At 37.6% G+C, this 21,794-nt stretch overlaps 1 protein-coding gene across 1 annotated transcript in view; it reads right to left on the reverse strand.

Annotated features, from left to right (window-relative positions):
- THADA (THADA armadillo repeat containing) overlaps window positions 1–21,794 on the reverse strand; it is a 424,131-nt gene that overhangs the window by 173,954 nt on the left and 228,383 nt on the right. Inside the window, exon 29 of the mRNA XM_044659462.1 lies at window positions 16,178–16,346. Within this exon, the coding sequence (XP_044515397.1) occupies window positions 16,178–16,346 (169 nt within the window). The remainder of the gene's footprint in view (window positions 1–16,177; window positions 16,347–21,794) is intronic.

A 21,794-nucleotide genomic window follows, 5' to 3' on the forward strand; every position in this document is an offset into this window, starting at 1 on the left:
GATGAAAAAGAGAATTGTACTAAGGGAAATGGGAAGAGAGAAGTAAAATGGAGTAAATTATATTACATAAATTGGCACAGGGAAGGGGAATACTATTATATTGGAAGGGAGGATGAAAGTGGTGATGGGTAATACTTAAACCTTACTCTCATTGGAATTGGCTCAGAGAGGGAAGAACAGTCAGACTCATTGGGGTATGGAATCCTTTCTTACCCTTTAGAGAAGAAAAGGGGAATAAGAAAAGGGGTGGTGAGGAGGACAGTTAATAGAAGGGAGGGAGAAGTTAGGGGTGGTGATTAAAAAATCCTATAGAAAAGAAGGATGGGAATAAGAAGGGTGGTGGTGGGAAGGGGAGTAAAAAATATTTTATTTATTTTTAATATTAAAAAATTTTTTTGAGTTCCAAATTCTTTCCCTCCCTCCCATCCCTCCTCCATTTATTGAGAAGGCAAGCAACATGACACCAATTACAATGTGAAATCATACAAAACATATTTCCATTTTATCCATTTTGCAAAAAGAAAAAAATGGGAAAAATAAATTGAAAAAAAAATTTATTTCAATCAACTCTCAGAGTTCCATCAGTTATTTCTCTGGAGGTGGCTAGCATTTTTTATCATGAGAGCTTTGGAATTCTTGATCGTTGTAGCTATGCCTTTCACAGTTGGTCATCATTACAATATTGCTATTCCTATAGTACACATATTCATCTGGTTCTGCTCATTTTATTTTGTATCAGTTAACATAAGTTTCCCCATGTTTTTCTGAAACTATTCTCCTCATGATTTCTTAAAGCACATTAGTATTCCATCATTTATCAGAGTCAAAACTTGAGCTCAAGTCTTCTTGTGTTCAAAACTGATCCTCTATCCACCATGAAAAAACATCTTTAAAAAACTGAGTACTGGGTGTTGTAAAGTAATGATGACAGACACCTCTAATCTTTTACACAACAACTTCAATCTGTAGCAAATCTGCCATAATCTGCCATAATTGCCACAAAACATCATTTTTGTTTAGTTAATTAGTAATTTAAAACCATGGGGGGAGGGGGGGACAGCTGGGTAATTCAGTGGATTGAGAGCCAGGCCTAGAGACGGGAGGTCCTGGGTTCAAATCTGGCCTCAGACACTTCCCAGCTGTGTGACCTTGGGCAAGTCACTTGACCCCCATTGCCTATCCTTACCACTCTTCTGCCTTGGAGCCAATATACAGTATTGACTCCAAGATGGAAGGTAAGGGTTTTATAAATTAAAAAAAAAAAAAAATAAAACCATCAGTGGCTCTTCATAAAGGATAACAACCATATTCAAGGCTCTCCATAAATTGCCCATGATCTATCTTTCCAATCAAGCCTACCATTCTTTCTTGATATACTCTTGAGTCCCTCAACTCATTGTTTCATTTTTCACCACACATACCCTGCTTAATTCCTCCTCTATGGCTTTATGTATTCTGTTTCCTAATGCCAGAACACTTTCACCTTCACCCTCTGTAAATGAACTTTTAAGACTCCTCTTCCCTTTAAAGGGAAGTTAGATGGTTCAGTAGAGTGCTGAGCCTGGAGTCAGGAAGCCCTGAATTCAAATCTGGTCTCAGATGCTTACTAGTTGTGTGTGACTACATCTCTGTCTGTCTTAATCTACTAGAGAAGGAAATGGCAAACCATTCTGGTATCTTTGCCCAAAAAACCTCATGCGTAGTATGGTCCAAATTGTCACAAAGAGTCAGATATGATCGAATGACTACACAACAACTTCCCTTTAAAAGGTTTTCTGACCACAGCATTCTTTCCCTTTTTCTTTGACCTTCTATCAAATTTTATTCACTGTACCATTCGTTTGATACCTCATGTATTTTGATAAGATGTATGTTTATTCTCTGTATGCTTATTCTCTTCACCAATTCTGATGGAAAGCAATCTTTCCATGTCTTTTTATCTTTAATAAAAAAATAAATTTATTTTTATCTGTTTTAACTCATGCTTGTTCAGTATATAGAAGGACTTCCTCTGCTTCTTTTAATATCTTGGTGGGATGGAGAAACTAACGTAGTTACCCAGACTTCCCATTTGTTCTCTTGGAAAAAGTCATATTAAGTGTCAAAGCCTAGAAACCTCAAGCCTGAACCTTCTAATAGTCTGTGTAAGATTTAAATTAATATCAATAACTCCAAGTATCATATTTTATAAAGTTTATTAATAATCACTTGAAGTAGAAAGATAATAAACTAAAAGAAAAAGAAGTTCAAACCTAATTATCTAACAAAAATAAACCATGTGAGTAAAACTCTCCAGCCTCTCACCTCACACCACCTCCACACAGCATGATCAAGAGAAGAGAGAGCAAGATGGGGTTACACAGAACTTATATCCTTCCTACATCAGCACCTAACATGAGAAGGAAAATGGGATGCTGGGAAATGAAGTCCAGGGGAGCAGGTTCTAGTTACACATCTGTCTTCATCAAAAGACCTTAGTGTTACTTGACCTAGACTCATTCGATGATGTTTTGCATACTCGCACTCCCTCTTGTGATATTGAACCAGAGAATGATAAAAAAAATGCCTAATCCAACTCCAAATGTTTACTCCCTCATTCCCCTCTAATTTAAGTAATACTCTCTCCTTCTTCCTCTCTCTCCCTCTCCTTCTCTTTTTCTGTCTGTCTGTCTGTCTGTCTGTCTGTCTCTCTCTCTCTCATACACACAAATACACACACAAACAATCCAGATGTGCCCACGCCTATCACTGTGCCTTCTGTAACATCTTCACTAACGTCTCTTGCTCCTTCCATGCTCTGACACTCACTGAGACCTGGCTCCCTCCATCTCACCCTACATCCCTGACCATCCTTTTCAGCATTGGATGTCCTTTGAGTCATACTCTCTGACTCACTGATTGTGTGGGTGGCGGAGAATGGGAAACCATAGCCCTGCATTACTTCTGATTTCCAAATCCTTTAGCTCCTACTCGTATGTTCTTGAACCTAACTGGAGAAAATCATGAAACCTTGTTGAGTGGGTCCACAACACATTTATGGCAACTAATTTCAATTACATCCTCACTTCTCACAGCATGGAGACAGTCCTATGAAGTCTCCCTAAATGATTCCCTATTCCACTCAGGACAGCAACTGTTCCAGATGGTTTCTTCTCCCTTCCAACTCATACAACATCCTTCTTCTCCTAAGCTAGGGATCCCTCCTTATTCTTTAACTAAAAAAAAACCTGAGACTATTTGCCAAGGACTCCCTCTTCTCTCCTCTTCCTCATTTGATTTATCACTCGGAAGTCAAACCCCTTTGCACAAAGCAATTGATCCCAACCACTCATATCACCCCAACCCCTAGGAAATTGTTCCCACTATCATCTCTACTCTCCTCTAATCTTTAATCTCTCCCTAGTTACTGGTTCCTTCCCTTTTGTCTAAAAACATCCTTCCAAATCCTTAAAAAAACAAAACAAAACAAAACAAAAAAACCCTTCCCTAGGTCCTTCCATGCTACTTAGGATGATGTTCTTTTTTCCTAATTGGCTTAATTTTAATTCAACAGAGGGAAAGTTTCCTATCTCCATAGGAAAAATTAGATGAGTTATACCCAATCCCTGACTCCTATTGTCCATGAATTTATTGGGATATATGTTAAATAATATCATGAGTACATAATGACTTAAGTTACAATTGGGATTGTGATTAAAAGCTCCATTAGAATAATGTCTGTAACTTTTTTGTTTATGCATATACTCCTGGAATGCTGCATTTATTCCCTTACACATAACAAATGTTGATCTTTTCGCAGTTGAATTTATTTTTAAACTTTCTTTTAGTTTCCATGCACACTTTCTAAAACACATTTCCATTGAACATGTCTTCTACTCAATTGTCTAAGCTTTCATCCATAGTGAAAGAGTAATAACCTTTTTGTTTGCTTTTTTTTTATATCTCCTCAGCAATTAATACTTAGATATCTGGACTGTAAGAAAGAACTGAGTAAACATGAGTTATAGCCAAATGGGACCCAATGTGGTGAGAGTGGAGGAGGAAAGGAAATGAGGAAAAAAGCTTCTTGAAGGAATTGTTCCCTAGACTTTTGGTCAATGTTTAATATGTTACTGGCATCAAAACAGACTAGTAACAAATACCTCTAACTAGAAAGAAAGGATCACATGCAAGTTGTTGACTCTGAACATTATAAATGACTAGCTCATAAATAAAGATTATCAAGTTATCAGATTAAGAACATAATACATTAAAACAAGTATTACATTCATTTTGCCAGATGGAATATTTTGTTTCCAATAAGATCAACACAAGACTGCATAAATTCAGTGCCTAAGTTTCAGGCATCTAAAATCAACTAAATTCCAGGGTCTTTCATTTTGATGGGAATGAAAAGGTGGATCTCTATTGAACTTCCATGTGAATAATTACAAATGACAAACTTTAGGACTTAGAATGAGTCTTACCTAGCTTGGAATTTCCCCACCCCTCAGAGATGTCTTCATTGTGCCCTTCCTACCATCCTCAACAAAGCCAAATGTCTGGGGAAATCATCAGCTAAGATTCCCCTGTAGTCCTAAAGGGTCAAAAGTGTGCCGAATGGAGACAAAGCTATGGCCACATTATCTTCCTCAAACAAGACCTCTAATTACACACTCTGGGTTCACTGGATTTCCTCATCCTTTCTCTACCTCCTGGCTTTCCTGGCTTCCTACAAGTTGCAGCTAAAGTCCTACCATCTGCAAGAAGCTTTTCCCAATTCTTCTTCATCTTGGTGCCTTCCCTCTGGGACTACCTCTATTTATTATAAAGACAGATAGATAAATAGATAGATAGACAGATAAATGATAGCTATCTTAGTACTTTCCCTCTGAGACTACCCTTATTTATCACATATATATAAATGTATATATATATATATATTTTTTAAATGAACATAGTAGTTGTGATATTGTTTCCCCCAGGACTCTGAGTTCCTGGAGAGCAAGAACTGTCTATTACCTCTTTTTTTCTATCTCCAGCACTTAGTACAGTGCCTGGCACAGAGCAGGCACTGAATAAATTCTAGGTCATTGACCAACTTTCTCCATTAACATTTGTATAATATGCCTTAGTTAACAGTATCAGATTTTAGAGAAAAGGAATTCTTGTTCCCTAATTGATCAACAGAACCTGTAGAGGCTCCTTGAATAAGGCACACTTAACAAAACATTTTTAAATGATGTTATATGAACTCTGTAGAAGGCATAATTTTAATTTGTTATAGATCTCTTACCACAAAACACTATCTTTCCAAAAAGTATACTTCAAGGGGGCAGCTGGGTATCTCAGTAGATTGAGAGTCAGGCCTAGAGACAGGAGGTCCTGGGTTCAAATATGACCCCAGACACTTCCCAGCTGTGTGACCCTGGGCAAGTCACTTGACCCCCACAGCCCACCCTTACCATTCTTCCACCAAGGAGCCAATACACAGAAGTTAAGAGTTTAAAAAAGAAAAAAACAAAAAATAAAAGGTATACTTAAGGAAAGCTTGGATGCTAAGTTTTTCTTTTGTTGATGATAACTCAGTCTACTTTAATGGGTTGGAGAATTCTCATTGTTAAACTGATTTAACCATTTAAATTTCTTGCCTTGAACACTAAGCTGGGAAAGAGAAGTTGAATGTTTCCCAATGAAAATGTACATAAAAAGTAGTGGGAAACTAAGCTTTGTTTAGGAGGTAATTAGAAGTGACTAAATATTTTTGATCAATGAAGTGAAATTCAGGTCTGTGCTTAAGAAGATGAATCTAGAGCAGACATATAATTGATAGATTAGAAACAGCAGAAGATGGAAGAGGGGAAAGAGGGACACTATTGCAATAATCCAAGTCAAAGTTGAATAAGAAAGGAAAGGATGGATTCCAAAGCCAATATAAAGGAAAAATGAATGATTCTTGATGATTTCAGAGAGACCACATCTTTACTAATGCGATAGCTTAAACGAACAGAAAAAGAAGAAACTATAAAACTATCTTCTTTCTTCCTTTTGTTTCTTCCCTTTTTTTAAGGGATGACTTTTTGTTTTACATCATACTAACTGATAGTTGTTGGTCCATCCTACACATGCACACACAACCCCCACATTAAACACTAACTTTTTTTGTGTTTGTTTTTTAAACCCTTAACTTCTGTGTATTCGTTCTTTGGTGGAAGAGTGGTAAGGGGTAGGCAATGGGGGTTAAGTGACTTGCCCAGGGTCACACAGCTGGGAAGTGTCTGAGGCTGGATTTGAACCTAGGACCTCCCATCTCTAGGCCTGACTCTCACTCCACTGAGCTACCCAGCTGCCCTAAACACTAACTTTTAGCAAAAGAAAACCAACTGACAAGTAAGTGTGACAGGCTCTCCAAGACTCTGCATACTTAGACTCTCACTGTATTAATATGGCTTAAATACAAATAATGAATATTAATTATTAGCATTTTGTGGGAAGCAGCTAAGTAGCACAGTGGATAGAACCCCAGGCCTTGAGTCAGGAAGATGAGTCTTCTGAGTTCAAACCTGGCCTCAGACACTTATTAGATGTGTGACCCTGGGCAAGTCATTTAAATCTGTCTTAGTTTCCTCATCTGTAAAATGAGCTAGAGAAGGAAATGGCAAAACTACTCCAGGATCTTTGTCAAGAAACCCTAAGTGAAGTCACAAAGAGTGTAACAAAATTGAAAAATGACTGAAGAACAATAATTAATTATTAGTATTTTATACTTGCATTTATATGAATCTTGAGTATATCTTGGTAGGTAAAGTTCCAAATATGCACATGTAATTATTTTGAGTGGAATTTCTCTTATTTCCTATTCCTAGAAATGTCATTGATATTTGTGAAATTATTTTTTTATCCTACTATTTTACTGAAGCTAATTTCTGTGTAGTAGATAGGCAGCATTTACTATCTACAACATTACTATTTACTATCTACTAGTCAGCAAGAATTGGATTCAAATCCTACTCCTGACATAAACTAGTTTTGAGGACTGGGGTAAGTCATTTAGCCTCTTAGTTTTCTAGGTAATTCTCTAAGACTAAAACTTGCAAAGAGAGTGCTAACCTGCATTTCTTTACCTTTCCTATATTAATGAAATCAAAGGTTCATATTTCTATATCCCCTTTCCTAAGGTATCTGGAATGGTTTTTCTTCCAGTGTTTAAGTTTTATCTTGGCTACCTGCAATATTTGTTGTTTGATATTAAGTTCTAAAATTTGTCCACATAATTTTTGGTGAGTTAAACATAAGGCCTCCCTTTGTAGTGTTTTATAGGTTCTATTTAACTGCACTTTGTTATCTGCTCCCAATATATGTGAGCTTCCTCTAAGATTTTAGGAACGATAGCAATCCATTTTACTTAATAGTATGTTTTCCTGAAAGATTATCTCTTTGCAATCTGTGTTCAAGTTCAGCTTTGGTTTCTAGGGCACCTTTGCTTTTCCTCTCCTATCTTTAGATTTTATTCAATCAATTTTCCTTCTGTCTCTATGTTTTTGTCTTTTAATTCTATTGTTCTTTTCTCCTCCCAGAGGATCTATCATTTTGAGAAATGTCTTTGCTTCTTGTTCTAAACTTTTTCATTATTTTAAAATTTCTTCCTTGACAGCCCTATTTTTTTACTTGACTTCTCCACTTATTTCATTTATCTTTTAAACTTTTTAAAAATTGTGCTTTGGAACCATTTTGGAAGCCCTAGGATCCTCTTCCTTGCCAATAGAATGGGAAGAGGAAGGAGCACCAAGTTTCTACTTTCCTTTGAGGATTTTTCTCTTTCGTTCACTAAAAGTTAACTGTGGGGGCAGCTGGGTAGCTCAGTGGATTGAGAGTCAGGCGTAGAGACAGGAGGTCCTAGGTTCAAATCAGGCCTCAGACACTTCCCAGCTGTATGACCCTGGGCAAGTCACTTGACCCCCATAGCCCACACTTACCACTCTTCCACCTAGGAGCCAATTCACAGAAGTTAAGGGTTTAAAAATGTGAAAAAAAAAAAGTTAACTGTGTTGGTTTGTTTTCTAGATTTTTTTTTTTGCTCACTTTTCTTCCTTCAATTTTTGTCAGTTTTTCTAAAATGTTTTTTCTATAATTAAGCTCTTACTGTAATTGTCCCTATTGTACTAGATAGAACTGAAATGAGTCTATTGTGCCTCTCCCCTATCTACTGATGTATGTTCTCTGGTCTCTCCAAAGAACTCAAGGTATGTAACTATTAAATTATTAGGGTAACTATATGACTCAAATGAGCAGCTCACTGGCACAGGACAGAGTGCCAGGCCTGGAGTTCAAATCTGTCCTCAGACACTTACTAGCTGTGTGACCTTGGGCTTATCACTTCACCCCATTTGCCTCAGTTTCCTCATCTATAAAATGAGCAGGAGAAGGAAATGATTAACTACTCCAATGTCTTTGCCAAGAAAACTCCAAATGGGGTCAGGAAGAGCTGGATGCAATGCAACAACTAAAAACCAAATACAACTTGAGGCCACAAGCTGATTCTAAGATTTTCTGTTTTCTCTCCCAAGTCCAATACATCTGAGCTAAAACAGTTATCACCTGGTGGTCAGACTTCTGTTGATGAGGCTCTCTGTCCTTTGTTTGTCTGTATCTGATTTTATTTTAATTCTTTTTTTTTTTAAAGCACAGAGACTTTCAGGTTTACTTCTCTTAAAAGAGATGCAAAGCTTATTTATCCCCAGGAGCTAAATCCTTTCTGGCTTGGCAGAAACTTCTGTAACCTCAATAATCCTGGCATTGCCTTTGAGAACCTCCATGTCTAGTGTTGTTAGCTTTTTTGGGTCACAGACCCTTTTGGCAGTCTGATAAAGCCTATGGGCTTTCCAGGACAAAGTTTTTAGATGCCTAAAATAAAATACACACGATTACAATGGCAACTGTTTATAATGAAATACAGCTATCAAAATACAAGGTATCCCAAAAGTCTTATTCAGTTTTAAGTTTTAATAGCTATTAAAGATATTAATTAAAGCTATTAAACTGTACCATAGCTATTAAAGCTTTAAAATGAACTAAGAGTTTTGGGACAACTTGTATTTTTTTTTAAAAAAGTTAACAATCCAAGGTTAAAAATCCCTGCTCTGTTGCATGAAGAGGCACAGGCATACCTCATACTTCAGCTTAGGTAAGACATGGTAATACAGATAAATAATCAAAAAGAAAGGAGAGAGGTAGCTGGGTAGCTCAGTGGATAGAGAGCCAGGTCTGGAGTTGGGAGATCCTAGGTTCAAATCTGGCCTCAGACTCTTCCTAGCTGTGTGACTCTGGGCAAGTCACCTAACCCCCATTGTCTAAGTCCTTACTGCTCTTCTGCCTTAGAACCAATATATAGTATCAATTCTAAGAAGGAAGGTTAGGGTTAAAAAAAAAAAAAAAAGGAAAGGGGCAGCTAGGTAGTTCAGTGGATAAAGAGCTAGGCTTGGAGACAGGAGATCCTGGGTTCAAATCTGGTCTCAGACACTTCCCAGCTGTGTGACCCTGGGCAAGTCACTTAACCCCCCATTGCCTAGCCCTTACTGTTCTTCTGCCTTGGAACCAATAAACAGTATTCATTCCAAGATGGAAAGTAAGGGTTTAAAAAAAAAGAAAGAAAGGAGAGACATATAGATATGAGTTTTTGTGTATATATGCACACACACATACATATATTTTAAATATAGCTAAGAGACACCAAAATGTGGGGGAAGAGGAGGGCCCAGAAAGAATCTTTCCTCATAATTGCCAGCAAGCCTTTTACTCAATGCAAGAGACTTCTTTTGAATTCAAATATGATTCCTTCCTCTTGAGCAATAAGTAACCTAGTAATATAAATCCCCAACATGAAGAGTTTTGGCAATAAAAACAGACTGCTAATTCTACTTAAAAGGCATCATAACCTTGCCAGTGTTGTCGTAAAATGAGGTAATGTCCATGAAGCTTAATGAGCCTTTCTTTGAAATTGTACATTATTTACCACCGGCTCACATGAACTTGCTGCATAATCTCACCTTTTCTAAAACGTGTTACTTCAATTTCAATGGTACAATTATGAAACCTTTTTTTTAATGTTTAAAAAATGAATCCCACATGTTCTTATTTTTTTTGCATGTCCTACAATTTTGGTCTGTTTTCCACATTCCCAGAAAAATTAAGAGATAAGCACATTTCTTGTTTTCAAGGTATACTACTTTAGAAATACTCTAGAGTTTGATTTATATGGGTAAACATTTTTTCATGGAAGTCAAAATGTGAAACTCAAGAAAATGTTCTGTTAAAGAATTTGTTATTCTGGTTAGAAAAGGATTGCCTGCTTCTTAAAAACTAACCGTTTTCTATTTACATAGCTGGCTATGAAAATCCCTCCTGGTGAGATTCCTGTTCTTTTCCATACTGAACATAACCTTTGCAGGTGTGGAGCCTAAACCAAACTTCAAAGGTAGCCCTGCAAGGAAAAGGAATATGCCTCTGCCTTCCCTTCTGCTCCTTTGCACAGACGGCTCCCCACTCGTGGAGGCACTCTCCGCTCGGACCCTTCTCTTCCTTCTCGTCTGAGCTCCCGCGTTCCCTTCTTCATGGGGTCTCGTCTAATCCTCCTGCCCCCTCGGCAGAGGCTATTCTCTCCCTTCCCAATTTTTCTCGAGTACTTAGACTGGATTTCTCATCTGCCTCTATCAGTCAACCTTATACAGAACTTATCCAGAAACCCCTCTAGTCAATTTAGAATTTCTCACTATGCCATTTTTCATCATCGAATCCATATTAGCTATCAAAGTATCTTGCACGATGTTTAAAAATTAAGTTCCTTACCACCTCTTCAACTTTAAAATCTTCTCTTCTTCCATTTATGCCGCAAAGAACAAGAAAGAAGACCAAAAAAAAATTATAATACTTCTGACTTCTGTATGTGTAGGCTTCAAAGTATTTTCCACTTGTCTGTGATTTTATTTCATTTTTCCAGATGGAGTCCACTAATTTTCATAAGGATAGTACTAACCACCATAACTGTATAACCCCTGTATTCTGTCCTTGTCAGATCTCATCTAGAATGTTGGGCTCAATTCCGGGTGCCATGGTTTTAAAAAGAACATTGGACTCTATTTAGAGGGCAACCAAGGCTGTGAAGGGAGGATGCTCAGCCTGGAGGAGCCCTGGGATGGGTGGGAGGGGCAGCACACTCCGGTGGTCCACAGTTCAAGATCACAAAGCATTGCTAGAGGAACGCTGTGGCTAAAAGATGGGCCTCGAAACACCGTACGATTTCCCAGTCTTTGCAGATGTGGAGTCCAAACTCACTTCGAAGGTAAGGCAATGCAGCGTCCACCCTTATTTTTACTGAATTCTGGGCCCCGACTTATCCACGTTCAGCACCCACACTTACTCTTTGTCCGAGATATCCATACTAAGAGGTCAGCTTTCTAAGCTGTCCGTCCAGCTGCATCTCATGGTCTACTCTAGACAATAGGCGAGCACCGAATTCGGGAGCTGGACGGGACCCCAGGGGGTAATCTAGTCTTCATCGTTCATGGCTCACAGGATGAGTGAACATCAAACCTGTTTGAAAACTCACAAGAAGGGTGAAGCTGCCACCTCTAAAGTGAATTCCATTTCTGAGTGCAGGACATCATATACCCCTGAGTCTTCTCTTGTCTTTTTCTTGTCTCTCTTTTTTAAAACCTTTGCCTTCCCTCTTAGAATCAAGACCAAGCATTGGTTCCGGGGCAGAAGAGAGATAAGGGCCAGGTCATTGGGATGAAGTGACTTGCTAGAATCACACATTTAAAGGGTGCCTGAGGCCAGATCTGAACCCAAGACTTCCCATCTCTAGGCCTGGCTCTCTATCCCCTGAGCTACCTAACTCCCCCTGAGCTTTCTTTTTTCAAGATGAAATATGCCCAGTCCTTTCAACAATGTCCTCATATGACATGGACTTGAGGCTTTTCACCATCAAGGTTCCCTTGCCCTCTTCTCAATTCTCTCTAGCCTGCTAATGCCCTTAAGCTGAATTAAAAATAATATTAAATTAAATACATAATTAAATTTATAAATAAAATAATATTTCCTTCCTGGAATCTTTTCTAGTATAGAAGTTGGTCAGGACTTATATATGCTTCTGACTCAAGTTACCCTCATGTCATGATGAGGCACTAGAGTAGACCAACATTTGGGAAATACTAATAATATGATAAAAATAATTATAATTATATACAAGTTATATTTATATATTTAACATGTTAACATAGATATATTCATATATAATTGTAATAAATAAATTAACATATTTAATTTAATGATAAATATATTATGAATAGAAATATAAAAATATAAATAAAATAAAATAATTATCCCATATGTATTTAGTCCTTTTTAACTTTTCCAAATATTTTTTACAGTGGTTATTTCTCATTTATCAAATCATGAGGATTCATTCATGTGTAACACAGAGGCAGATTTATAAACTATGATGCCTCTGTAATACTGTTGACTTGTTCCCAAAATGTTGGCAGAATTTTGAAAAACAGGTGCCCATGATTCCTACAGGGTAACTAGGAGAGCCTCATTTATTCAAGAGATGAAATATTTAAGGAGTTTGCCCCTACTTCCTGTAACTACACCAAACTTGTAGTCCTTCTCTACCTTCCAAGTCCATAGCTAACCCAGTATATATTTATGTACATACATATGACAGCTTGGCGGAGAAGGCCCTCATCCAGAATGTCCTAATGGCTGATCTTCACTAGGACCTGTGCTATTATTCCATTCTCATCACACAGTCTAGATTTTATAGTTTCAAAGTCCTCTCTGTAATCAGTACTAATGAGAATTATTTTCCTCCTTGAAAGAGGTAGAAGAGCCACTAGAGTGGACTAGAAATACCTTGAATGGCACTTTCTTTCTCTGGGCCTTACTATCCTCATCAAAAAATCCAGGATGAGGATTTTTTGGGCTAGTGTAAGGGCTAGTGGGCTAAGGAAAAAATGAAAATGCTACCACCATAACTTAACCAAGTATAAAATAGAATTCTGTTTAATATGGGTTCATCTCAGGAAAAATTCATTGCCAAAAGTACCAGAAGGATCAAGTTATAGTATAGACCAAGCCAATAAGCCAACAAGAATTTCTTAAGTGGTTGTTATTTTTCAAGCGTCAGAAACTTTGCTGAGTGCTGGGGATGTACAAACAAGGTCAAAACAAGTCCTTGCCCTCAAGAAGCTCATAATCTTGGTTTGTTTTTTAATTCCTATATTGGCAATACTGTAGAAGAAGACACATTAAAAAAATGAAAATAAAGTAAAAAATAATGTACTTCAATATGCACTTGGACTCTCTTGATTCTGTCTCAGGAGATGGATAGCATTTTTCATTGTAAGTCTTTCAGAATTGTTTTGGATCACTGTATTGCCGAAAATAGCCAAGTCACTCATAGTTGATCATTGTATAATATTGCCATTACTGTGTACAATATTCTCCTGGTTTTGAAGGAGCTCACAATCTAATGGGGGAAACTACATGCAAATCACTAAATGCATACAAATTGCAGACAGTGTGAAGTCCCTGTTTGCCTCAATTTCCTCATCTGTAAAGTGAGCTGGAGAAAGGATTGGGAAACTGCTCTTGATAAAATCTTTGTCAAGAAAACCCCAAATGGGGTCACAAAGAGTCAGACGTGACTAAAAATGACCAACCAGCAAAAATATCAACAAATCAGAGGCAATCTGAGAGAGAAGATACTAGTAGACTCACTTAAAACAGTTAGGAGGCATGAACTGAGAGGCCAGCACTATAGCAAGGCTCCAGTATATACGCTTTTTATTTCTATTACTAGAAAAGCCAATTTCCAAAGGTCACCTTCTAAACCTCCCTCTCCTTTGATTTAAAAATAACCCCTATGAAAGGAGAAGTTAGGAGGAGGCAAAGTAGGGGAAGGGAAATGCTTAAATCACCATAGCAATATAGTTGAATATAAAGGCCAAAGCAACAGTCAACTCATCTCACTTAAGACATTTTATTTTAGCCCAGCCCTATAGGAAGAGTAAGAATAATGTCAAGTTCATTAACTGTCCATTTGATTTTCTTAGAATTGGTAAATAAAAATCATAAATGGACCATAAAACACACATTCAAAAATATTTTAGGTTCCTCTTGTGCTACAAAGAGGGAAATAGGAGAATACAAGTTTGAGTTTTACATCTGTGTGTTTCATGGCTTAATGCCTCAGGGTAAACACTCTTAGATGTATCTAAGAAGTTGAAATTCCTTGGGCCAAATTCTCATCCCAGGAAGAATCCTCAGTTTTACATCTAATAGGAAGCTACCCTGACAGCTCTACAGACATGTCAATATGATAGAAAGAAAAGAATTTATCCAGTTATGAGTTCAATAAATTAGAATGTGAGGCTAGGCCAAAAAATAGACATAAAAATGAGTACAAAAGAAATCTGATAGGATCTCTTAACAAGAAGTATCAAAAATGGATGACACCAAAAGCCATTCCCTAACAGATAGCAATCGAAGTAATGAAATAATTAAGTGAAAAGTAAATAAAAATAAATTTTAAAATAGTAAATTGTAAAAGTCATGTGAAAACATGATCCAGATAACTAAATAGTAAGAGATATGAAAATCAGAACAAAGGAAGTTGGGAGAAAGATTGATTTAACTGACATGAGGCAAAAGAAGAAGAAAATTCATCCAGTTTGATAATCACAAGATTTCCTCATGAAGTCAAAAGCTTCTCCATCACACCTTGAGAAAAGAAGAAAAGCCATCTGATGACATCTATAGTCCAGACATGGGATATTGGTCTGATGAGATAACAGTGAAAGCTGGGAATGCACTCCAAACACTCTTTTCTTTTTTCTTAAAAAATAAAAACCCAGGGGCAGTGGGTAGCTCAGCAGATTGAGAGTCAGGCCTAGAGATGGGAGGTTCTAGGTTCAAATCTGGCCTCAGACACTTCCCAGTGTGTGACCCTGGGCAAGTCACTTGACCCCCATTGCCTACCCTTACCACTCTTCTGCCTTGGAGCCAATACACAGAAGTTAGGGTTTAAAAAACAACAACAACAACAACAAAATAAAATAAAAAACAACCCCCCACTTCTGTTTTAGTGACAATTTTAAGACAGAAGAGAGGTAAAGGCTAGGCAATCAGGTTAAGTGTCTTGTTTAGGGTGACACAGCTAGGAAATATCTAGTGTTAGATTTAAATGCAGATACTCCCAATTCTAAGCCTGGCTCTCTATCTACTGTGCTACCCACCTGCCCTTAAACAGTCTACTTTCCCCTAGTAGTTCACTATGGATCTGTCCTTCATTAATTTCCTAAAAAGCTTATGAATCTATATTTTTAATTTCTACTATCCTCCAAAAGTAATATAAGTTTGCTAAACATGGTGGTGAAGGTAGTAATTTCCTTTATCCTCAACTAATCTTGGTTGAGCATCCATTGGTCTAGTGTTCTATGATTTGGTAGGTGTGAAGCAGAAATGAGGAGGAGATCTAGGCTCTAACCACTGCTTTGCCATGTGCGACAATGTAAATCATTCCATCAATGGGTGGAGATATTTATCTATAAAATGAAGAGTTTTGCACTTCGCTGAAGATACCATCCAGCTCTGACAGACAATGATTTGTCTTCTGTCCCCCTTCTTGACTTTGGGCATTTTGATTATGTCTCCTGTCAGCTTCTTTCCATGGTAATCTTTTCAGTCTATAACTACATAACATCCCTTCCATAATGAGGAGCATTTCAGCTTCCTGTCTTTGGGCTTTTGTCCATACCATTAAGTCTTCCTGAGGTGTGTCAACCAACCACACTGGCCCAGGGTATCCTAGGGATGAGCGCACCAGAGTTTCAGAAGGAAAGGAGAATTATCTCATGATAATGAGCAACTGTTTTTGTTGACCTTCCTAGTCAGACTGGTGCATAAACCTGCTGCTTTTCAACAATATTTCTGTTCTTTATTCCCAGTACTTAATAAAAGATGAAGTATTTTTCTTGCTTAGAATAAATAAGGTCTGTAGGACATATAGTCATCAACACTGGCTGAAAGGGCATCAGTTTTACTGGAGAATTAAGGAAGACAGATGGATTTGGGTTCAGCCCACTCCATGGCAAGTTCTGGAAATAAGATATTATGGGTCAAATTTTCAATTACTTACCTGCAAAAGCATCCCATGAACGTGGTTCTGCCGGATACACAGGTCTGTATAGTTGGGTAGTTCACATAACAGAGACCGAATAGTATTTGGTATCTGGTCAATCATGACAAATGGGACCAAGGCCCGGGCCGCCATTTCCCTGGACCGGTAGACAGCTGAATGACCACACCTAAAAAAAAGAAGAAAAAATGCACTATTATGCATCAATCACCTCCACACCCACTGTACACCCGTGAAGTGTGTGTCCTTACTTTCATCTCAATTGGGCTGGGAATGCCAGGGGCCAGGGTGGCATCTATTTTCCTGCTTGGTACCACACCTCCTTCAGTTCTGGCACTTCATGAAACATGCATTTCCATATCTACGATGATCACTGAGGACTCTGTATTCATTATTTAAATTAAACTAATTTGGCTCTGTGGAAAATGTACTGGATTTGGTATTGAATCTTGACTCCAACACCTAATAAATATGTAAGTGATATTGGACTACTGAACATTTCTAGTTTCCTTACCTATAAAATAAAAGGATTTCACTTGATGACCCAAAAGGTCCTTCTAGCTCTAAATCTATGATCCAAAGATATGTTCTAGCTCTAAATCAGTGATCCAAAGATATGTTCTATCACTACTATCAAAAGTGATAAGCACAGTGTGAAGAGAGGACTAACTCTCGCCTTGTCTATTTTTAGTTAATCAAATCAAGAACTTAAAGTATCCCAGTTAAGCATTAGGTTCACAAGTCACTTACTAGTCCACACCCCCAAAGGCCACAAGCACTGTCCCCCCAATCTTGGGCAGTACTAGGTAAATTAAAAGAATGCAACTGGTTTCTGTGAAGAGGGGGAGAGACAGGAAATGACATAGAAAAAGGGGTATAAAAAGAGACCAACATAGTCTGGGACATGATTCCTTTCCTGGCATTTGGAAGAGACTTTCCCTGGATCCTGAGTTGGCTTGCTGGGTGAGTGGCTCAGGCTATGGAGGAGGCTGTGCTGGTGGACTTCTGGCTGAAGGCTCCATGCAGATATCAAGACCTGAGGAAGTCTCCTGCTGGGGTGCAGACTTCACTTCCCCAGAGAAGCTCTTAGGGCCGGTAGGCTTGTTAAGAACCTGTCTTTTTATATCTACATTTCCCACTTTCACTCTTTCCACTTCTTTGTAAATAAAAGCTGCTAAAAGTCATTTTGACTTAAAATTTAATATTTTTAAATTGGCGACCACAATATTACTTTATAACTCTTTTATTAAGTCAAAAACCCCAATTTTAATCCTTACCACAGAAAAGAGACTGAGAGAATGAAAGCTATCAATAAAAAGCTTATGTGTTAGCATGCTGGAGATAAGTGCCAACACTAATACCAATCAATAGACAAATATAAACTCATTGACTAGTATGTCCTGGGCACTGTAGGGAGATACAGGAAAGCAGAAAACAGAAAAAGGAAAAGCCTTCTGGTGGCTTATGGCAATAAAGGGAAGAGAGGGAATGAAGGAGGGGAGAGAGAGAGAGAGGCAATCAAACACAAGGGAGATTTGAGGACAAGCAGGTGATTCAGGAAGAGAAGACTCAAAAGATAAAGTGGGGCCAAATAAAGTGAAAGGCCTTGAATACAGGGCTAAAGAATTTGACATGAGTAAGCAATAGGAAGTCATTTATTTATTTATTTATTTTTGCCTGACATGATCCCAAATTTCTTCCCAAGAAGAAAGCTCAAAATTGGGATGCTACCCTTAGGCATAGGCAACAATGAATAGGTTAGTGACCAGTAATTATATCATATAGCTTAGAACTAGAACATCACAGAGGTTAGATGGATTCTGAGATGATTTTGTCAATCTTCCATGCCTTTGGGCAGACCACTCCCAGGCATTCTTTTTTAAAAATAATTGTTATTTTTTAGAAAAGTTAACATGGTTACATGATTCATGTTCTTACTTTCCCCTTCACCCTCCAACCTCCTCCCACCCCCCCCACCCCCCATAACTGATGCACATTTCCACTGGTTTTTAACATGTGTCATTGATCAAGATCTATTTCCAAATTGTTGATAGTTGCATTGGTGTGGTAGTTTCGAGTCTACATCCCCAATCATGTCTACCCTCAACCCGTGTGTTCAAGCAGTTGTTTTTCTTCTGTGTTTCCTCTCCCGTAGTTCTTCCTCTGAATGTGGGTAGTGTTCTTTACCATAAATCCCTCAGAATTGTCCTGGGTCACTACATTGCTGCTAGTACAGAAGTCCATTACATTCGATTTTACCACAGTGTATTGGTCTTTGAGTACAATGTTCTTCTGGCTCTGCTCCTTTCACTCTGTATCAATTCCTGGAGGTCTCTCCAGTTCACATGGAATTCCTCCAGTTTATTATTCCTTTGAGCACAATAGTATTCCATCACCAGCATGTACCACATTTTGTTCAGCCATTCCCCAAAAGAAGGGCATACCCCCATTTTCCAGTTTTTTGCCACCACAAAGAGTGCTGCTATAAATATTTTCATACAAGTCTGTTTATCTACGATCTCTTTGGAGTACAAACCCAACAATGGTATGGCTGGATCAAAGGGCAGGCAATCTTTTATAGCTCTTTGAGCATAGTTCCAAATTGCCATCCAGAATGGTTGGATCAGTTCACAACTCCACCAGCAGTGCATTAATGTCCCAATTTGGCCACATTCCCTCCAACATTCATTAATCTCCCCTACTATCATTTTAGCCAATCTACTAGGTGTGAGGTGATACCTCAGCATTGTTTTGATTTGCATTTCTCTAATTATTAGAGATTTAGAACACTTTCTCATGTGCTTATTAATAGTTTTGATTTCTTTATCTGAAAATTGTCTATTCATGTCCCTTGCCCATTTATCAATTGGGGAATGGCTTGATTTTTTATACAACTGATTTAACTCCTTGTATATTTGGGTAATTAGACCCCTGTCAGAGTTTTTTGTTATAAAGATTTTTTCCCAATTTGTTGTTTCTCTTCTGATTTTGGTTGCATTGTTTTTGTTTGTACAAGAGCTTTTTAATTTAGCATAATCAAAATCATTTATTTTACATTTTGTAATTTTTTCTAACTCTTGCTTGGTTTAAAAATCTTTCCTTTCTCAAAGATCTGACAAGTATACTATTCTGTGGTCACTTAATTTATTAATAGTTTCCCTCTTTATATTCAGGTCATTCACCCATTCTGAATTTATCTTGGTGTAGGGTGTAAGATGTTGGTCTAAACCTAATCTCTCCCATATTGTTTCCCAATTTTCCCAGCAGTTTTTGTCAAATAGTGGATTTTGTTCCAAAAGTTGGGCTCTTTGGGTTTATCATACATTGTCTTGCTGACGTCACTTATCCCAAGTCTATTCCACTGATTCTCCCTTCTGTCTCTTAGCCAGTACCATATCATTTTGATGACCACTGCTTTATAGTATAGTTTAATATCTGGTACTGCTATAGGCCACCTTCCTTCACATTTTTTTTTCATTATTTCCATTGATATTCTTGGTCTTTTTTTCTTCCAAATGAACTTTGTTATAGTTTTTTCTAATTCAGTAAAGAATTTTTTTGGTAGTTTGATAGGTATTGCACTAAATAAATAAATTAATTTGGGTAGAATGGTCATTTTTATTATGTTAGCTCATCCTACCCATGAGCAATCAATGTTTTTCCAATTGTTTAGATCTAGTTTTAATTTTTTGGAAAGTGTTTTGTAGTTGTGTTCATATAATTCCTGTGTTTGTTTTGGTAGATAGATTCCTAAGTATTTTATATTATCTAGGGTGATTTTAAATGGTGTTTCTCTTTCTACCTCTTGCTGTTGTGATGTGTTGGAAATATATAGAAATGCTGATGATTTATGTGCATTTATTTTGTATCCTGCCACTTTGCTAAAGTTGTTGATTATCTCTACTAGCTTTTTAGTTGATTCTCTAGGATTTTTTAAGTAGACCATCATATTATCTTCAAAGAGTGATAGCTTAAGTCTCCTCATTGCCTATTTTAAAGCCTTCAATTTCTTTTTCTTCTCTAATTGCTACTGCTAGTGTTTCTAGTACAATGTTAAATAATAGAGGTGATAATGGACATCCTTGTTTCACACCTGATCTTACTGGAAAGGCTTCTAATTTATCCCCATTGCATATGATGCTTATTGAAGGTTTTAGATATGTACTGTTTATTATTTTTAGGAAAGGTCCTTCTATTCCTATACTTTCCAGTGTTTTCAATAGGAATGGATGCTGTATTTGTCAAAGACTTTTTCAGCATCTATTGAGATAATCATGTGATTTTTGTTTGTTAGCTTGTTGATATGGTTATATGGATGGTTTTCCTAATATTGAACCATCCTTGCATTCCTGGTATAAATCCCACCAGATCATGGTGGATAATCCTCTTGATCACTTGCTGGAGTCTTTTTGCTAGCATTTTCTTTAAGATTTTTGCATCTATGTTCATTAGGGAGATTGGTCTGTAGTTTTCCAGGCATTCTTGAAATAAATGATCTATGAGAGCGAATGTAGCAGAATGTAAGCTCTCTAAGGGCAGGTCCTCTTTGTTGTGGTTTTTTTTTTACCTTTGTCTTGGCATCTTCATTCAGATTCTGGATTGCTTGTTAAAAGAATGAATGGTAAAATTATGGACAATTATCACCTCAGCACCTTAAAGAATGAAAGTCAACAGACAAGACAAATGGCTAAAAGAAATCTTGAGAATATGCCAACTTTATGGGATTATAGCCATGATCATGTACCATAGAATCATCCACACATAGTATTTATTACCTGAGGGAGAAATTCAGTATTATAAATTCAGGAGAAGGCTGGGGAACAACTGGTTGTGACAAAATCATAAAAGGCAATTTTGGAGTCAAAAGATAATCTTTGGTATGTCAGAGAATGATTCGTAAACCTTGGGAAAGCCAATGGAGGAGAGATCTCACTACTTGAAGTTTTCACAGCTGATCTAATGTCAGGTCCCTACATTTTACTACCTGAACCTCTGGCTTTTGGTCTCATCAGATATGTCCCTGTCATGTTAGGAGAGGAAAATAATGATCTCAGAGGGCACAGGGCTGATAGAATGCCAGGTCTGGAATTGGGAAGACTTGGGTTCAGATCTGGCCTCAGACACTTTCTAGCTGTGTGAACCTGTGCTGACTTTGCTGCACAAACTCATCTGAGATCACTCCCCAAACATAAAGCACATTCCTGGACATGGGGAGAAGGGGAAGGAATAGGAATAAGAATTTATATATCTACTCTGTGCTAGGCACCATGCTATAATATTTTACCAATATTCTCTCATTTGATCACAACGACAATGCTTTGAAATGTTATTGCCTACATTTTTAGTTGAGGAAACAGAGGCAAACAGATGTTAAATGACTTGTCCAGGGTCACATGCTTAGTAAATGCCTGAGGCTATATTTGAACTCACATCTTTCTGATTCCAGGCCCAGTGCTCTATCTACTATGCCACTAGTTTCCTCTCATGCAACTTCCTAACTATACAGCCCCATATGAACCTTATTAGGCAAACTCAAAGGAAAGGAGAATCATGCTATGAGATACAGAAAAGAAAGACACCCAATCTGTTAACAAGGCTCGAACCCTGCTGTAGATTG

This window comes from Gracilinanus agilis, chromosome 2 (assembly GCF_016433145.1).
Source record: "Gracilinanus agilis isolate LMUSP501 chromosome 2, AgileGrace, whole genome shotgun sequence".
NCBI classification, from domain to species: domain Eukaryota; kingdom Metazoa; phylum Chordata; class Mammalia; order Didelphimorphia; family Didelphidae; genus Gracilinanus; species Gracilinanus agilis.